The sequence below is a fragment of the Bombus flavifrons genome, chromosome 13, assembly GCF_040668555.2.
Source record: "Bombus flavifrons isolate JBK064 chromosome 13, iyBomFlav1_principal, whole genome shotgun sequence".
Taxonomy (NCBI): Eukaryota; Metazoa; Arthropoda; class Insecta; order Hymenoptera; family Apidae; genus Bombus; species Bombus flavifrons.
In genome coordinates this window covers 3,260,531-3,281,139 of record NC_138454.1, presented here as the reverse complement: position 1 = coordinate 3,281,139, position 20,609 = coordinate 3,260,531, and the positions used below count along the sequence as shown (strand labels likewise).

At 38.1% G+C, this 20,609-nt stretch overlaps 1 protein-coding gene across 1 annotated transcript in view; it reads left to right on the top strand.

The window, feature by feature from the left end:
* The first annotated feature begins 19,435 nt into the window (after positions 1 to 19,435).
* LOC138185890 (neural cell adhesion molecule 2) overlaps positions 19,436 to 20,609 on the top strand; it is a 311,634-nt gene continuing 310,460 nt past the window's right edge. The window contains exon 1 of the mRNA XM_069125212.1: positions 19,436 to 20,330. Coding sequence (XP_068981313.1) covers positions 20,207 to 20,330 — 124 coding nt within the window. The 5' untranslated portion in view covers positions 19,436 to 20,206. The remainder of the gene's footprint in view (positions 20,331 to 20,609) is intronic.

The following is a 20,609-nucleotide window of genomic DNA, read 5'->3' as shown; positions in this document are numbered from 1 at the left end:
TTTCCTTGACCAAAGAAAACAGGGTGATTCGAAGGAACACTTTCGAACAGAGTTAAACGGAATTAATCGTTAGAGAATAAAGAGACATGAAACGAAGAGAGACAAGAAAGACAGGTTTGCAGAGCCGCCTCGTAAAGTCACTGCCACGTACGAATAAGGGATTAGGGAAACCATTAATCCAGGTGCAATTAATCCCAGGCTGCAGACCGCGGGATCAAGGACAACTGAAATTGCAGCAGCGTTATTCGCATTAGTATAATGTGGTTGTTCGAGGAGACGAGGTTTAACATTTTCGTAATCATTGGTTCACAGCTTCGTTTGATCTTGGATTTCCCAAGCAAAACGATTTATCTTGACAAAAAGTCCGGAAAATCGGTCGTAAATACATAACTGTTTCGCCAACGAATAAACGTTAACGCGGCTAATTAATATAATGCGAAACGAAGAAACGGGGGCTGTCAAAGATTTCCCTTCGAAGTACTACAATTACGCGTAATCGTTGCTTGTACACGTTGCAAGGAATAATTCCAATCAAACGTGTGTATTTCGAGAATGCGATGGAATTGAAATTTAGCCGCTTGCATAAATTTGAAAAGGGGGTCAAACGATGAGCCGGATGACAGGCAGGCAGAAACAACAATAACAACGGTGTATAACAATCGCATTGTTTCATACTTATTCAGTGCCTTGGCGGATGCACGACCACTATCCTCGGAATCGAGATCCTAAACCAGTCGAAAGTTCACCTCGGTTTCAGCTGCGGAATGTTATTGGCTTTCTGCCCAATTACAAACAATTGTACCGCGCTTCTGCACGTGGCAGCGCACGTACGCGAGGTCCTTCGTTTCAAAAGTTTCGCAAAACCATCGTTCAACTACCCGTACTCTGCTGTTCCATGCGCGTGTGCACACGAATCGTGCGCTTTCACAATTCCAAACCTTTCTCCTATCTGCTTGATATACGCTCGGAGACGTTTCGTTTTTAGAAACCGAACGAGCGTGCTACGCTTTCAATCGACAGAAACAGAACTCTTAATGTCTAGAATCTGTATGTGTGTTTTTGTGTATGTATATGTGCGTATAAACTAGGCCACTTTATATACTTCGTTCATGTTTCGATGAATTATCACGGTTCGCTTATCTTTTGTATGTTTTTGCGTCACAAGATACACACGATATTCCGTACAAAAAAGATTCGTAACTCGTCGACGCAATGATCGACAGAAGCATTAATATCTGGAATTTATGCGTATAAACAAGAACGCTTTATATTCTTCTTGAAGTTTAAATTATGAAGGACCACTAATCTCTTTGTCTTTCAACATCAAAGAGTCTACGCAATGCACGATACAAAGAAGGTTTCGTAATTTATCAGTACAACGAACATTTTTACTACCATGAATCAAACGAACGTTCTATCTTTCACAATACCGAGCGATATTTTTGTAGCATCAGCAGTCGTCGAGTTTTCAACGAGGAGAAGCACAATAGCGCGGCGATATTTCGCGTGAAATGCAAACGACAGAGCTGGACGTATTGAATATATAAAACAGGGAATCGTGGCTGGACAAACGTATCAGGTCGTAGCTTCGAAACAACGATCCTGACTCTAATTTAGAGTGGCCAGAGAAAAATTGCAGCTTAGTCTGGTTAAACTCGCGCTAAACCATGTTCCTCGCGAGCGCAACTTCAGCTGCGGCCGTCACAGACCGTGGTGACGCGATGACGAGATGCCAGAGATACGTAACGATTTCTGACAGGTCGAACAAACCAAGGGGACTTTACGAGGGACTGTCGCTGGATATTTTTCGTTAAATCCTGTACAAGCGTGAACGCGTTCAACGTCGTCATTTCTGTTTGGTATCTCGGCCTGGCGTGGAAACCGGCCGATCTCTCGTGGAAAAGTCGCTCCACGTGGCGAGATAAATTGTTTTTAGAGAGAGAGGGGGGCAGCATCGTTTCGGGGTTGATCGTAAAATTTTGTAGGTTAAATGCTCGTGGTTCCGGCCGGATCGTGTAATACGTTTCGGCTATGTTTCGTGAGAATTAAATTTGACAGAGAACCGAATAGAAGATTTAACAAAATGGAGGCGCAGCTGCTAAAATAACATCGATGTTCGGTATAGTTTTATTTGTAGATAGGATTTTTTTATGTTTTCGTTCAATCAATGATTCCAAAAGATACGGAGATATAATGCGCATTATTTAATCGAGGAATTGCAAGTAATCCTCCGACGTATCGTCTGTCCGGTTTAATATGTACAAATAAAACAATATTCTCCTTCTGCACGCTTTCATAAATTGATCTTAAAAAGATCAAGGACAAATTTTAAACTAAGAATTCAGTTACGACTAATAATAATCCATACTAGTTCCTTGTGATATGATAATTGATATCAGTTATTAAAACACAGTCGATTAACAATCAATAGGATTTTTGAACGAACGACAAATATCAAGTTTCTGTTTCGCCAAACAATTCCACGAGGAATACGAAAACGTTCAATACGCGTATGCGTTATAAAATTTCAAAGAGTCTCAGGCAAGAAAAATGGTATATGTTCAAAAATTTCGACTTTCGCGACTAGACGACAGATTTTTCGCGTCTCTCGCTGTATTATAGGTTGCCTTCGGCACAATATCTGTCATAATACCATTGGTATCGTGTCTGACATCGTCCGCGACGTTTCTTTGATTCAACGATCGATCGCGCGTCTCTGCGTGCAACACGATTCACTTTTGAATTTCAAACGCGCATTACTCCCTGCTCTCCGTGTCACGTTCCCCTCGATCCGATTCACCGGAAATCGGTGTCGCGACGTGTCGTTCCGTGAAAGAATCCATTCGATGGAGAGGCAAGATTCGCAAGAACTCGAATACGACGTTCCAGGACGTTTTAACCAACAATTTACGATTACAGTTCGAATAATCCTTGGTATTTTAACCATCGATCGGTATTGACACTTCATTTTATTTTATTTCATTATTTGATTTTTTGATTTCAAACGTAGATTAATATTGATCATAATAATTCTTTAATTTGTTTCGTTTACATCTTATATCGTCTTCCGCACACCTACTTCTAATGTACATCCGATTTTAAAGTTAAATAAGTACATATATCCACGGGTAGCAATCAAAGGGTAAGGTATTTGGCATTTCATTTGGGTGGACGTTTATCAAGCAGCACGAAGTAGAAGAATTAGATAAATTCCACGTTCGTTTCCGTTGCTTCCTTACTTGAAATCGTTTCTCAGTTCAGCGTGAAACTTGCTAAATTGGAACTCTTGGCAAATGTACATTCCACTCTTCTTGCGGGTAATAAAATTAACTAATAGAGAAAGACCGTGAAGAAGTTAATGCAACCGTCGGTTCCTCAACGTATATCGTGTAATATTATGCCGCTAGTATTTAATTACGAATTTAATGGAATTAATCGTTGATGATCAAATGAAACGTTTATAATATTGACTGGAACTATTCAAGAACACGTTCCATTGTGTATCAATTGTTCGATTACCATTCATCGTGTTGAAAACGCTAAGTTGTGTGGCAATGGTAGTTCCCATGACAGGTGCGCAATAAATTCATCGAAGTTCGCCACGTCTCATTAATATTTATTGCACTCGAATCTAATTCCAGATTGCGAGCAGCCATCGCTTCTCCGCAAACCACAATAGATTCTTTCCTGACGGAGTTTTTCCTGCCGTTGCAAGCCATCGTGTAAACGAACATTTACAAAAGCGAGAATAATAATGTGAATAATGTTGACGCCTTTTTCCATCATTCAGCAAGACCACTTAGTCGCGATCGTAATATCGAATGTCATCTGTCAAACATTCCTCGATAAATGTAGAGCTTGGTGGACAAATTCTACGAAAGAAAAGTATTTGCTTTTAAATGAAAGGAATATAGGAAGCGACAAGTAACATCGGTATTTATTGATTTGCACAATTTATGAATTCATAGACAATAAGAGATCAATAGACTGTGAATAATACTAACGTTTTTTTCTTTTTTGACATTTACCCAGACCACTTTACGTGAATATATTTTTCCACAAAATGAGACACATATAAAAAGCGAGAGATAATCTTTATATTTAAGTCATTCGGAAACTACGTTGACCAACTGGATGAATCCTAAGGTAAATTTAAACGACAATTTATGCCATATTCGTGTGAAAAATGAACTTGCAGAAGTAAATCATTTGTTTCTTGAGAACTGATCATCAATCGTAATGAAAGTAGAAATTAACAATAAGCGAAATTGATCAATTCAGCTCCCGAGAGGTTCATTTCTCGATTTGAATAATTTACAAAAAATAAACGACAGTGATACCGTGAATTTTATTATTTTATTTTATTAATATTTTAGCATTTTAACATTTATGAAAACTGCCTTGTATCAATGAATCAAAAAAGTGAAGATTCCTGAAGCGAAGCTGTCACAGTTTTATCATTCACGATTGTATATTTAAAATAGATTATGTGTAAAAAGATTATTCTGGTAGAGCGGAGAATGCGCCTAGCCTGTCCCAAATGCAAAATTTTAGTTTTCCGACAACTTGGAGCTACTCCACGACTTTTCCCTCCAATTTCGCCGCGAAAATGTTTTTCCCTTCGGTAAACCATCCCGTGTCCGTTGTTTTACAAGCATAAATCTAGATTCCATCGCTAAACGACACTTTGCCAAGTCATCTTCCGTCGCGTTCCGTTCTTGGAAAGCAAAGGCCGACCATTTGCACACATGAATCATGCACATCCCCATCACGCACCCGCAACGAAACGGACTAATCTTTATTATTTACGCCGAGCCCCCCGATAAACAACGATTTTAATTGCATAAATATTCATCATGGCCCGGCGTGTTCTACGTATAATATGTAATTCATGGAACGTTAAAAATGCATAGGATCCTGTTCCATCCGCGCGATTCGTCAGCTGCAACTGCACCGTGGGACTCGTTCGTGACAATTTTTGCGCGGATTTGCACTGCGCCGTCATTTATACAGGGCGGCGCGTGATGATCACGGCCTGTCCTCCGCGGCCGATGCTTCCAGCCATTTCCGGTTCTGCGATAACGCCAAAATTCAGCGCAGCCGAGACTAAAACTGCATCGTTACGTTGATTGTTTAGCGATCTCGAACGCGCGCCGTCATATACTCTCTCGTTCATAAGTATCAGTAGGCGCGGATATACTTTGATGCTAATGGCACTATAAGCATCAGGTCTCGAAACGCTATGGGGGCTCCGAAAATGCTTACCAAAGGGATTGACAAACGATTATCAGAATTGCGTAAAATGCACGTGTTAGTGTGCAAAGCCTGGGATAAAAATTTTAGTTTGGTTGAAACGATGTTTGTCGGATCAACACGTATAGTTGTTCGAGACTCGGCTCGAGCGCATGGTGAACTCATTCTGAAATGTTCGGAAACATTCTTGTGTTTTCTGGAATGCAAAAACCACTGAATGCTCCAACGAGACTCCTCTTATCATAAGAGCTTTGGAAGCTGTTTTGGACCATCGCGTAGTGCGTATTTCAATTACTACACGTGAAGTTAATATTCAACGTCTAAGTCGTAAGTCATATTCTGACAGATTAGGCAAAGGATCTCTGGAGGTATATATATATATATATATATATATATATATATATATATATATATATATATATATATATATCAGTTTCCTATTAATTTTCCTATATATAATTAACAAACATCGATTTAGCTAGGCTGAACTGTTTCTAAATGAGACTAAACTAAACTAAACTAAACTGAAACTAAATTTACTTCAGCTTAGGGATCGCAAAATGATTAGTAGCTTTAGGCTCCTAAAGGATTAAATCTGTCACTGAGCATTGAGCTTTTCTCTGGTTTCATCTGAAGGCACACACACGCGCGCACAAAAGGCACAGGATGAACAATTTGGAAACTTCGGCTGTGGAACTTTTACGAAGATTATTTCATATATTTATGATGCTTCCGGTTTCAATCGTGTTTTTCAGGTTTTCCCTGAAAAAGTGAATTGGAATGTTCATGAAACGTCAAAAGAAAGCGCCAGGAACTAATAAAACACAGTTGGAACCTAAAGAACCACAAATACATCAGTTCTAAAATTCCATTCCTTATGTTAAAATATCGAAATGATCCTTTTGAATTGGTCGTGGGATTAAGTACGTATTTTGCATCTTATGGTCAATCCAAAACTTCGTTTGGCCAAAATAAAAAATTGCCATTTACTATAAAAACTCAAAATTTTAGTAAAAAGTAATATAAATGGCATTTAGTGGTATGTTTCCTTTATATTTTCAGTAAAGCTATACCGTATTTTATAAAACAAAACGAAAATGAAGAAAGAAAGTTTGATTATTTGATTATTCTCTTCGGTTATGCTGTTATTATACTCTTCTATTCGGTTATGTAATCGAATATAACATTTTTATAAATTGGGTTGATTATTTTCCTCAATTCATCGACTATTCACCGAATTATTTTGTGTACTTTACTGCGTATTGCTCGAATTATTTTGTATATTTTACTTTATTATTTTTTTGGCAATTTTTAAGTTTTTATAAACAATAACTTTTTTCAACAATGGATTGTCAATTTTTTATCGAATGAAAATGTAATCCATGCTCGTTTTGCTTTACTTTTTTCGTAAAATTTATAATAGATTTTTTAAACTAATTCCTCAGTTAACAGCTTAAAAGTCGTCAATCGTTACGAGTGAATTTAATATGAGGAAATCGACAAAATTGTACTTATCGCAAGTACTTTGCCCCCTTAACCTAGAACTTTTTAATAAATTCTTAATCATTAACAAATTCCATTAATAAATTCCTAACTATTTCTGAGATTAAACTTACTTTCTGTAAGTGTCTTAATACCTGCGAACATAAGTGTAAGTGGTCGCAACGCTTCATTGTTTTGATGAAAGTAGGCGAGGACTTAATGTGTCGTAATGGCTGTAGGTAACAAACCACCCTATTTTCTCTGATTAAATATATGAGTAACGCTGCAACGTTTTGAGTAGTTGGAAACACAATGAAAACGGCTGATTGCTGTAACCTCGATATTAGCACGCGACATTTGCATTCCGTGGACAGATTATTGTTTAGTAAGAAGTTGAGCCGAGAGAGATGAAGAGAAATAGAAAGAGAGAGTGAGGAGTGGAAGAGCGAATTATAGTTTTCGAAGTATGACGCCGTCGAGCTCCGACACGCACTAGCCAGAATTTGTAAGTTCGCCAGGTCGCGACAGTACACGCCACCCCATAAATAAGACTCCGCAACTCTGCCAAACCATCAACCCTTATAATAGATACGGTGACTACATATGAAACAGTGGTTTAGCAACTGGGTCAGTTTCTTCGATCGCGTAGCTACTTCCTTTGTCATTTCCAAAATCCGGATCAATCACGTCATTTGCACATTGGTTATACAGAACAAAATATCTTGTTAATTCAAGATAAGAAACAGGAACATAGAATTTGGAACAATTTGATTTCAAAATTCTATCGAAGATCTTATAAATTACTTTATTAAATTCACGTTATAAATTAGCTTACAACTAATTAATAAAATCAAATTTCAAGGAAATTTATGTATTCACTCACGCAGTTCGTTTTTGTAAATTAACTTGATTATAGATAGAGTTGCATATGTAACATTAATCAACGTTAACGAATTTTTCTCCTATAGAGAATAAGCCACAGAAATGAAAAATTCATCATCAACGATATCCCAAACCGGTAAACATAACACAGAAGCTGTCTAATTGAGTATCGTTTTAGGATTTTAAGTGATATTTTCTATTTAGCAATGCAGTTACGTTTTAACGAGCTATGTATGAAGAATGATTGTAGATTGTTGGCTGAAAAGAACGGTATACTAACGAGATTCCACCAGTCTCATTGACAGCTACGACGATACGCATTGTCTGTTCTCTGGCGTTACGCTGTTGTATACATCGGGCCGGAATGTCTCCCGAGGTGCATATGCAGCCGGTGTTGTTATCGTTTACCAGGAGAATATCGCGCACGTTCCGTGCAACCAGCGAATCTATGGCTGCAAGCACAGACGTAATTCTCGTAACCGAGAAAATGGAAAAATGTGTATGCGTGAACTCGAGGAAAGAGAGAAGTTTTTATAAACGTTATCTCGAATCAGTAGCGCCAAGTTGCTTTCAGAAATGAGTGGAAAAATACTAAACTTTTAATGGATCAGAAACGGTTGGAGATCGATGGAATTTCCTGAGGGTTTGGAAGCGTCGAAACTTCCGCAAAGTTTCAAACTGCTCGAACATTACAGAACACTCGAGGAGTTTCCTCGACTTTAAACGTTACACGGTACATTCCGAGTGTCCTCAAAGATTTAAAGGTTCCAGGAAAATCCAAATGTTCCAGAAAGTTCAAGCGTTGCAAATTATTTCCAAAAAGTTTGAACATTTGGAGAGTTCAACGAATTACTGGGAAGTTCGATAGTCCAACGAGTTCGAAGACTCGAAAAAGTTTTAAGGTGGTTCAGGAAGGTTGTAGCATTTTCGGAGAACTCGAAGAAATCGGAGAGTTCCGAGCGGGAAAAGTTTCAGGGAATTCAAGGAAAAGGAGAATATCGAATATTTTGATAAACACAAAGAGTTCTTGTAGGACTCCAATACAGCACACAGAGAGAGGAGATTTCGAAAGTTCTAAACGATTTCGAGATACCAAAATTCCCCGTAAACTCACGCTGGAAACTTGGTATTTCAATCAAAGCTGCTCAGAACCTTCATCCCTGTAAATACGAAACATAAACGCAAAACATACCATATACGAAGGGTTAGTGTCACACGAACTTCAATTGAATTCACTAATACCTCGTCACGTTTACAGATCATCCATTTAACTGAAACTTTAGCTTCGATATCGTATTTTCATAGTAATATCTTACTGGTAATTCATACTTCGCATACTGCAAACGCCTAACTCTCCGCCCTGTTCATCAATATTCTGTGCGACTCTGTGTCAAACAAAATTTACGTTCATAAATTTCACATCATCCATGGTTGTACAATAAACCTATAATTACAGGTGTCGAGCAATCTTCTAAAAGATGAATTTATTCAACGGTGCATTCGCGACTTCCTAATAAATGGAATATACCGTTTTTCAATGTCACTGCTACGATATGGCAAGAATTTACGTGATATTTCTCCAGATTTATTGTTAGTTCTGACATGGAGTTGCGGTCATTTTTCATAGTTACGAATGCACCTTCTTTCGCAACCTCCGTACGATTCTTCGCTGTTGTACCATTCCTCGTATCAATCGCTCGAGAATGTTCGATTACTTTTGAATACTTCTTTCCCATCCTTTCTCTTCTTTCCACCGTATTTATATTTATATTTATATTTATAAATTTATATATAATATATAAATATACTGATATATACTTAGAACTACTACTAGTATACTATAATACTAACTAAAGTACAAACTACTATATACTAAATACTATATATATATATATATTATATATAATTTTCTTTCTTATCTCGATTAAAGGTAAAAGATAAAGCACTGTAACAAGCTATTGTCGAGATTTATAGTACGATAATTCACGAAAACCTGCTGTAAGTTTCACGAACAGCTAGCATTAGCGCCTAGTCAGCGAAATTAATATTTTAACCGTATTAATTATTACGATATTCGCTGGGATTCGTTTTGTGTGTACTTAGGTGCTGTACGAGAGAAACAATGCTTCTTCGGTCAAAATTGTTATTAACTGAGACACACACGCGCACACACTAATCTCGATGTTGCCACCGAAAGCGATTAAGACGATGATTCATCATCCGTAATTACCCTTCACGCGGTAATTCGTCATGTTTCCAAAGGTAATGAGCTGGTCAGCTGCAACGTATTTCGCGTGGCCATAACCAGGTCTCTGCGATAATCGAACGTAATTCTCTTTTCTTTTACTCGCAATCAGGACAACTAAGGTTTAACGTTCGTGCAACGGAACTGTGACGTGTAAATGTGTACGTTATGTTATATATAGATAACCAAAATTATAGTTAATATATATAAGCAAAAATTAGATGTGCAAATTTATTAGGTTGCTATACATGAAGTGTTGTTTTCCCAAACAAAATTTGAATCGTGTTCTCTGTGAAGCATTGTATATTTTATCAAAGCAATATCCATATCAGTGACTAATTATATTGATATTCCACATTTGTAACAATTATCGATTCTAAAATGTAAAAAATTCGTAAAATGTAGCTGTTGCAAATTTACAGTGTGATTTGTATCAAACTTGAGCAATGATCGTGTTAGTCAAGTCTCGTAATAGTGCTAATGAAATTTCAAGATGTATCGTGTAACACGAGTAATATATTCATAAAATGTGTCCACAGATATATTCAAATACTTGCGTGTATTTATATTTTCACTCTGGAATTGACTTGTCTCTGTTAATTTTTAATTTCGTAATTAACCCTTTCTGCCTAAAAGATGACCAAACCAGCGGGTTAATATCGCAGCAGCCTGTATCTCGGAAATTAAAAGTCGGCTTAATGCATTTCGATTCAAGCACGCGGAATTTACGACCCGGATACGCTCTGGAACCAACGATTTTGTAGTCGAGAGAGTTAATCGCAGGAAAGCACGTGTCCCGGTTTCCTCTAATCAAAGTTCGACCCGAATTCGTCAAGAATTCCACGTGGGAAGGCGAATTTTCTTGAGGAACGGGACATAACAGCTAGGATGTTTGTCGACGATGCTGCTGCTCCTTAATAACCTCCATTCACCGCAGCTTCTTCCAAAGTTTTTCATAGAATCAGGCCATTCCGAAAGTTCGTCGGTGGCTGTTCGACTCGCGTTGAATCGTTCGAGATCTCGATAGACTTTCTAACTATGCCTGTTTGTCTTCTCTTCTTTCCTGGATAAACTGTACCCGTTCTTCGATCCTTCATGTTGCCACGATTTTTTTACAATTTTCCTCTTCTTAACATGCTTCCTGAAATTTTTGTACGTGATAGAGACGATACGCCTCGTTTCTATTTGCCTTGATTTTTTCAAAGTGAAACTCTTACTTCGTTGTTTATCAATCTTTGAGAGGATTTAACATTATCCGTAATGTTAATCACTTTGATTTTGCGTGAATATAACAGTTAATTTTTAACAGCCGTTAATGATAAGTACTCTTTCATAAAGCCGTATTTAATTATTCTTCCTGTTACTTCCATGGTAAATTCGTTATCCGGCAACGAATGTGTCGGCATGTACTATGTAAATGTGAAGAATGAATAATCAATCGTCCTGTACATAATTTTCAAAAGATGCTTCCGTTCAAAACTTCACGCATAATGAACTAATTTCAAATTACAGAGAAATAATGAATTTAGATGTCTACAAAGAGAATTTATTACTTCGCATAATTTTGGAAAATCGTATTTTATTTAAAATTCTATGCATAATAAACTCATATTAGGTTACAACGCAATAATGATTTTAAGCGGTTGCAAAGAGAATTTTCCTGTTATACTTCACGCAAATTACAATCCAAGAAAGAATAGATGTAACGGTAAAATTTTGTGCACAAATTTTTGTGAAACGTTATACACACAGCACCAGTTCAAACAAAACAAAAAAGAAGTGCTCATCTACCATTAAAATTCTAATTGTAAGACTAATAATACTTAGTCTGTCAAAGCAATGAGATAAGCAAGAATAAAAGGCAGAATGGTCATCGCGATAACCACATTCCAATGTTAATCTACTCGGCATAGTTACTTCCAGCATGTGCAAAAAGAAAATATACTAAACCTTAAAGCAACACGACAACGGAGAAAATTTGCAAGCGAATAGAATCCGATGAGGCAAATTGTTTGTCGTAATGCCACGGCGATAGTTTTGTTCCTGGCACCATACCCAAGAGTCTCCAAATTTTTGGTTCCGTTTATTTGACGCCAATGCAACGTAAATAGTTCGCTTCGCGTGTTTCGTTTCGACATTCCACGGTTCCAAATAAAATTACACCGAATCCTGGCGTTCTAGGCGTGAGTGTGATTTTGACGGGCCGTTTTCTACTGAAATTATATTCCCGTGCAGCGTATTACCACATTTCGAGTATTTTCGTTCCATTCGCCGCGCGACCAAACTCACGTTCGCTATTTTTTCCTCCTATTTTCACCGCACATCCACACATGTTTTCTTTCTTCACGCACGTAGACAAACACGTAGACGTTGATTTTAACGAAACACACGGACACACGAGGGAAGATGTATTATGTTATAAAATACGACAAAACTTATTGTTTGGACAGTTTCCATCGTTTCTCGTTAGGGGAAAGAGAAATTACTGAAAAACTTAATCTGCGAGGTCTTCCAAGGAGTTTCATTCCGTTCGACAAATCACGTTCCACCGCTATCACCGCCTCTTTCCTCCGGCCATTGAATCAAATTTAATTAATGTTATTGCGAATAATTAAGAGGAGAACTAGTTTCGCATTCTGCTTGCTTCTGGCTGGAAATTAGAATCACGAACGAGCCGTCGTTCGACCGCTATTCATTAAAATTTAACGTCACGTCAAACGTCTGAATGCTTTATTTGAAACCGGCGAGTATTGTTTCACGATGCGAAAATATTCATCTGTTCAAACATTTGTTTATTCAAACAATGCGCTAAATAGCTCTTTCTTGACCGGTCAAAGGGTAGCTGTGAAACTAGTCGCTTTTCGTATATTCTTTGTACACTCTATTTATACCGAATCTTTGATTCAATAGAAGATTGAATGAACAGGCGTGAATGTATTAATTTTTAAACCACGTAATTAATTTCGTCGCATATCTTCAGCGTGTATTAATTTACAAAAGAAAGGGGGGAAAGTGAAGGAAAATGTTAGAAAGAGAAAAACTCTTTAGTTCTTCTTCACGTTGCATTTTCTATGTTACTAAGTAAAAGGAAGATTAAAGTTGAATACCGTAATGTACGAGTATGCAGCGAATTTTCCAATATAAATATGAAATTAAAAACTCTCCTTGAAATTTACCATCGTCAAGCCTCTGCGATGAATGTCTTTGAATCTTGCTGCAGTGAAATTCGCAAAATTGGGTTAGACATCATCAAGTATCGTCGTGTAACAATTTTCTAACATATCTATCTGACACTCGATTTCGATTGACTCAAATTTTCTTTAAATTTCGTTCGACTCCATCGAACTTTTCAAAAGAGTATCAAAAAAAGATTCAGGAAACGAAATTCTATACAAAATAAATTTCAAAATTTTACAAAACAAAATTTCGTCCTTCTATTCGTTGGTTTCATCGCTCGAGCTTGCAGTATCGGGACAAGAAGCATCATTTTTCGACAAAGTCCTTGGAAAAATAGACGCGATCCTTGACAACCACTACAGCGCGAACTGGGACGGTATCGCGTTGACGTGCGAGAAGAATTTTTATAACGATCGCACGTGTACCTTCAAACGTTAACTCTCAACTTCACCGGTTTTTACGAAACTTGTCGATTAGATAGTGGATCAAGTATTGTTTCTTCGAGACGAGAATTTCCTCACTTTACCTTCTGATTTGTTTAGAAAAATGTTCTTTCACTTCTTCACTAAGTTACTCTTTAGAAAAATGTTTTCGTAATTATAAAATTAACAGCTAATAGAAATAAATCAATTTCAAATAAATTCATTTTAATGCATCAATTTTATTATATTTCCAGGGGGCATTTTCAAATAACAATGAAACAATTTGGGATCCAGAGATGAAGAAACTATTGTGTCATTAATAGGTTAATATAATAAAATTTGGAATTTAGGTTTATTCTGTAAGGTCATCGAATCAACGTGATCCTCTGAGTATAAAGTTATTTTAAAATTATATCCCTCGTCCTAAATGATTCAAGTGAATGACGAACAATTTCGAGTGTATGCAAACTCGTATAACGATAAATTGAACGTGAAAGAGACGAACTCGTTTTCTGCTGGAAATTATCATCGTTTCTACCGGTTGGCTCTCTCTTTCTTTCTCTCTTTTGTTGAAAGTTCGTGTTTTTAAAAAAAATTACTTTTATTTACCCAACCTCTTTAATAGACCCGGTATTAATCCTGTTGACGTTGAAATAATAGTGAAATGTAAATGCAGGAATAGCGGAAATGAAGCAAATCCTTTTTGCACCGACCCGCGTTCTTTTCTTGCTCCACGGGCCACTTTTTGTATGTATGAGTTACGGTTTAAGTTTCACCGCGGGGAAGATATGCTATTGAGGTGAAACCAAGAGAAACAAAGAATGGCGATACAGCAAATGTTTAAAAAAGCAACACGAACGAACAAGTTTTATTTTCTATCACCTGATAAAATGGTTTGTAAAAGGCAATAAATTTTTCGATGGGATAAAGATCATAAAATGCTTTCTGTAGTTTCTTTTCCAAACCGGGAATAAATTTATTCTACACCTCAACAATTATTTCGGCAAAATTCGACATTCACAAAAGAATTATTGTTCGTATCGAATTACTCGTTTCAATTCGTCTGTATTTTTTATTTTCAATTCTTTTTTTTTTTTTTTTACTTGGATTCTGTGCTAGACGAGGAATTCTTTATCGATAAAATTTCCAGCTACGGCAGAGGCGAGATAAAAAGACGACAAAAAGAGGGTCGAGCGCGGAAAGGGACACGGGCAAGTGATCACATAAAAATTGAAGTGAGATCCTGCAAAGGTGATCGAATAAAAACACATGTCATGTTTAACCCTCTCCTCTTTTTTTCTGCTTTCACCTCGGGGCATCACGTTTTTTCTCCCTAAAGTGCTTCAATCTTTGTCGATATTTGAGTCGCAACATAAACATGCGAAAATTCAAAATTCAACAGTGTTCCTCTTTTTTTTCTTTTCTTTTTTGTTTTTTAGTTGGTGTTCGATCGTGTGTTACCTCTCTTTCGAGTGGATTTTTTCGTTCTGTTCGAATGACATATCATACGTCAGAGAGAAGTTTCCGATGAATTATGAAAAAAGGAGAAAATAGGTGAATGTTGTCGTATACATAATAAGGAAAAGTATAGCCAAAGAAAAAGTCTTCATCAAATTCACGATAACAATTCTTTTCATCCTTTCCCTTACACTTTTCACTTTGGTGTTCAAAAATTTTACGGAAGCGTGAAAATTATTTCTTAAGAAGCAAAATATGTATGAATTAAGAATTATGACGTTAGGAAATTTCTAGAAGAAAAGAAATGAAGGGAAAGTGGAATGGAAAAAAATTGGCGTGTTTCACTCCGGGTAATTGGACAGCATCGCTTGTTGTTCCAAGGAAATCGCAATGCAAATGTGGCCATAGTCAAAATTAAAGGAAATCCTTTTCCTGGCCGTGTAAGCGGGTATTCCGAAGGAAACGAACGCAATCGAGTAAATTCTCCAAGTTTCGTTCAAAATAAACATTCATTGGGTCTCGCGAAGCTTAACATAACACGATTTTCTTTTAAACGCTTTTTCCTATATAAAGTTACAAAAGTTTCCCTGAGCATTCACTACGATATCAACTATATCATTATAATTATATCATTTTATATTTTTCAATCTAATTTAAAATTATTCTTCCGCATAGTATATTATATGTATTGTTAATATCATTTTATATGTATATATTTATTTCTACCGAATACTACCAATTTATTAATTATATTTCTTTTTAATTTCCTTATATACTCAATTATATACAACAATTTAAATAAGATATTATAATATCGTACATAGGAATCGATAAATATGATATAATATGTACTATATATACATTATTCTATAATACATTAGTATATCATATATTATGCAACGCAATCACGATAGGTGTAATTTTAAATCGGTTTCGAAACTCGGGAACCATAACTCCCGTGAATAGTACGCAGCAATATCTGATGAAGCAAATTTCCCTAAAGCTTCGCGAGTATTAGTGGAAGAGAGAAGAGAAATGGAAAGGGAGGGGTATTCATCTTTCGATGCAACGTTCTCATTAACTCATTCACCAAGTCATACGTCTGATCTCGAGTCGTCATTGGGATTATGATTACGCTGTGTATAGGTCTCGTTTTCACTGGTGATTTTCCGATACATTCCTCCTCTATCCTTCAAAGCGCGTTTCGCCAACGATATTTCGAGCTACTGCATTTATTTGCAAGAACAGGAAAAGGTGAAATTTAAAAATACCTTAAAATACTATAGTACTAAAATAATAGTCGTACAAGTATTACCAGCGTCACTAAAACATTATTATGAAAACATAAATTATTGTTTTGAAAAGATATTAAAAATATGTATTAGAGTAATAGATATACTGCAAAAGCCCACAAATTGGAGGAATAAAAAGAAGTTCTATAATTTGAAAAAAAAGTTTATTGCAGTGCAATAAAATACACTTCGATTCCACCAAATTTCATAAAATTGTTGAACAAATTTTTGGATGCGTACTGTGGATTCAGTGGAATTGAATAATATGAACTGACTAAAAAGAAATTATAAATGAAACTTTGCGTTAATGCATCGTTGGCCTTTACCAAATTAGAAAAGAGAAAAACAAAGACGAGGAAACGAGGCGAAAATGATGAAAATGGTAAGAAGGACGGGGAAAATGGACGCTGAAAATCAGTAGTCGTGTTAAACACCGTGAAACGTGACCAGGAAGTCGAGGGGTTGTCTCAGAGCAACGAGAGCGAAAGGGTGCGAGCGTACACAGTGAAGTTAAAGCAAATTTCAAAGGTATTTTTCCAGCATTGTTTCGAATAATTTATAGAGAACCCATTCTTATGGAGGGAAAATAAAGGGGACAGCGAAAGGAAGAAAAAGGAAGGAGGAAGAGATAACGATGGACAAAAATGATAAAGTGACCAGATAGAGAGAAAATATCGTCAAAGCAACGAAGAAAAAGAGGACGAAGTGACCGTGAGGTCTGAACGAAAGCATAAAACCGTGTACAACGACGAAACTGAGTATACGACCAGTTAACAGGGGTAGGAAAGGGAAACGTGGATGAACCAAAACAGGGTCCTACTATAATTAAACACGTTTGTTTATGGTTTTTTTACCTGGGGAGAGTTCAAACTATCTCTGGTCCATCAAATCCTATTCCCCTTGTATCAGTAATTTTTCTTTCGCCCTCTCTTTTCTCATTCTTTCTTTTCTCGCCAATACACGCTTGTTCACGTCCTCTCTCCGGATCTCTCTATTTTCTCTTCCGATAAGTTTTGCGACGACGACAGAAAAAATTTAGAACGAAGAAAAGAGGAAAAAGAACGTTCGACCAAAAGAAAGGCAAAGAGACTTTCCACGAAGAAAATTTAAGACGAGAGCCACGGGAAAACGGGTCGAAGCCCACGGATGGATTAAGCAAACTAATTTAGAAGAAAAAAAGCAGGAAACGGAGAAGGTTGGGGAAAGAAAGAGGGGAGGAAGCCGGAAACCGGGTAAAAATACGATTAACGTAGCAAAGAGGCCACCAGAGAATCGGGCCTGAAGGAAGAAAACCCGTGACCAGTTACGAAGGAGCACCGAAATCACAGGGAAATGACTGAATTTGTTTCTTTGTGTAATTAAACACTGTCAACTGTGTCTCTATTCAACATTGCACCAGAAAAGCATAGCAGTAAGCTAGAAGAGGTCTGGACATCTATATCTGGAATTAATATAAACGCAAACCTTTGTCATTTCTATTCATGATTCTTCAATATCTTCTCGTCTCTCTGAAAATTTTTGCATTCCAGTGCGAGCACCGGTACAAAGACCCGGCTTCTGCGCCGCGATAAAGGAAAAGGAAGGGCTACGGCTGGTTCGACGGGGGTTACAGGGCAAGATAAGGGTGGAGAACGGGCGAGAGCGGAAAAAAGGCGAAAGTATGCAAAGGGGAATGGAAACAAGCACGCCTGGACGACGATGGAACGAGGACGTTCGTAGTTGTTAAAAAAAAAGAACTGACAGAAGAAGGAGAAGAAGAAAAAAGAAGGAGCAACATCGGAGAAACACGAAGGAATTTGTATTCAATTCCCAATATAATTAACCAATTCGATTCGCACTTCTATTCGAACATTACAGAGAAAAATGTCGCTTTATTTGGAATTAACAGGAATTCCGTCTTCGAGAGCCACATTGCCCGTTCTGTAACTCACCCTTTCAAACCCACCCCTGTTTCCTCGCCGATCCACGTTTTCCGGTTCACATTCTTACAAGTGCGCGTACAGCAGCCTTGTTGCAGAAACTTCTTCCATCAGTCTCGAACGAATTTAGTCGGGGAACCAGAAGACGAAGGAGAAGGCGGAAAGGAAAACGATTGCCCAGAGAGAATGACGAAAAGGACCAGGATAGAGAGAAATGTCGGAAGGGGGATGATGATGGACGAGAATATTGATTAAAGAAACACGACAAAAGGAAGCGAAAGACGCAGTTCATGCGATTAGCGCCATTAGCGAGTCCATTACGTGGCTATTACAAACCACAAATGCACGTATTATTGAAATTAATAGTATCTATATATACGTTATAGAACTATGACCTAAATCGCGGAAATCAATAGCAATTCTCTCGTGTAACGAATTATCCTTCTTTTTTTATAGATATATATCTGATATTCGAGTAACTCAGAGGATCAACCTCGTTACACAACCCTTGACAGATCATGAATGAATCATTCAAAGCTAATAGTATCCAACGAATATTCTTGTATCTTAAAAAATCTACGTATACAAGGAATCCATTCGGCCCTACCTCCTTTGTTAGATACTATGCAATCGTCACGCAGTAAAGAAACAGAACCAAAAGCGAGAATAGAGAATACACGTAAAGGAACAAAGAACATGAGGCTCAAAAAAACGGGGAAAGAGCGCGCAGTTCCGGTTCCGCTCGATTCCCTCTACAATCAACTAGCGTCGCGCCTAACTTATTCAAATCGTGCCGCGGTGCGATACTCGAAATTAACATAAATTTCCTCCTTCATTCATCTCCATTCACGGATGCCGCTTTTCTTTTTCCAAGAGACCCTCTCGGCTAGTCTTAATACGCGATACTGCGCGAGTAGAGACGAGAGAAGCAAACGAAAGAGCGAAAGACGAGCGGAGAGTGCGAATGGGACAGCCCTATCAACGAAACTATGCAACGGAGAAAGTGAGAGAAACCGTGCGTTCAATACGCATGCGAGGTAAAGCATGTGCGCGGACGCGTACAACGCAGGCTCTTTTCGATCGACGTAGTACCACGACTGTGGCAACGACGTCGCGGAGCAGGAGGACGACGTAGACGACGGCAGCAACGGCGACGATCCACGACGTCGACGTCGGCAGCTGGCTTCGCTGTCGTGGTGGTGGTACTAGTGTCATAGCGAGCTGGCTGGTTCTATGGTAGGGGTAGCGCGCAGAAGTGGGGCGCGAGTGGCGGTGGAAGGGGAAGCTGGAGTAGTGGTGGCAGGCAGAGCGACAGTGGCGACGCTAACGTCGGCCGTGGCAGCTTAGCGTAGCGGTGTGCACCGCACGGCCCGGTGTTGCTGATACAGTGTGGAACAGCGAAATCTCGCCAAGTGCGAGTGGCGCGCATTACATCGTTCCCGGTCGACAGTCAAAATCATATTTATCGAACGTAAATTTTCATCGGGAACGTGTCGTGTACATCTACGTATAATAACGTAAACGGAATAATTCGCGCGGAAAAGTTGGAAAGTCGGAAGTTAATTAATGTTAAAGAAGTGATATGAAATCGAGAGAAAGACCGGGAGAGAAACGTGTCGAACAATCGCGTGCGATCGTTGCACCGTGAGTGATGTTACTATCGTTTCGACAATGATCACGCGTGTTCTAACCACTTGCGTGGCTTCCTAACCCGTCACGAAACCTCTACGTAGTTGCATCTGACGGAGTTTAAAGTGATTTTTCTAGTGTGCTTCTTTGCTATTCTGCGTCGCGTTTTCGTGTTCGATTGCGATCTATTGTTAGTGTCGATTAATTTCGATCGTCGTGTTGGTTAATTGTTACTCCATGTTACACTGAAGAAGATGTGGGAACAGTGTGTGAAAGACACGCAGGACGAGGATACAGGAAGACAGTTCCCGTGAAGTCGAGTCAAGACAGAGATCCTTCGATCTCGATTAATTCGAAGAAACATACGGTGTCGGTGGAATTGGTGGATGATGATGCTTGACAATCGGTTGCTATGATCGAGCCGCGGAGAGTTCACGTGGAACGATCATGATTTACCTTAGGCTGCACGTCGGGAGGAGTCTACGGTGCAACACGAACGCAAGACACTGGAACGTGTTCATCGTGCCACTCTTCCCACTCTGGATTATCGGCGCCTTTTGTGTGAAGGACAGTGAGTACAATACATAAATAACTCGATATTGAATGTTATGTTTCGTTCGTGAACAAGTCGATGTTTACTAATCGCTCTCGGAATACGAAAGTCGTGTTTGTATACGTGAGCTACTCAAAAGTTACATTGATCAACTTCGTAAACAGAAAGTACGAAAAAGTGATGATCGTTACAAACACTGTCTTCTTTTTTTTTTTTTTTTTTTAAGTTTACCTTACGATTTATGTTATCCTGATGTGACGAATAAATCTTATGGGAGTATGTCGTTTGTTTTTGAGA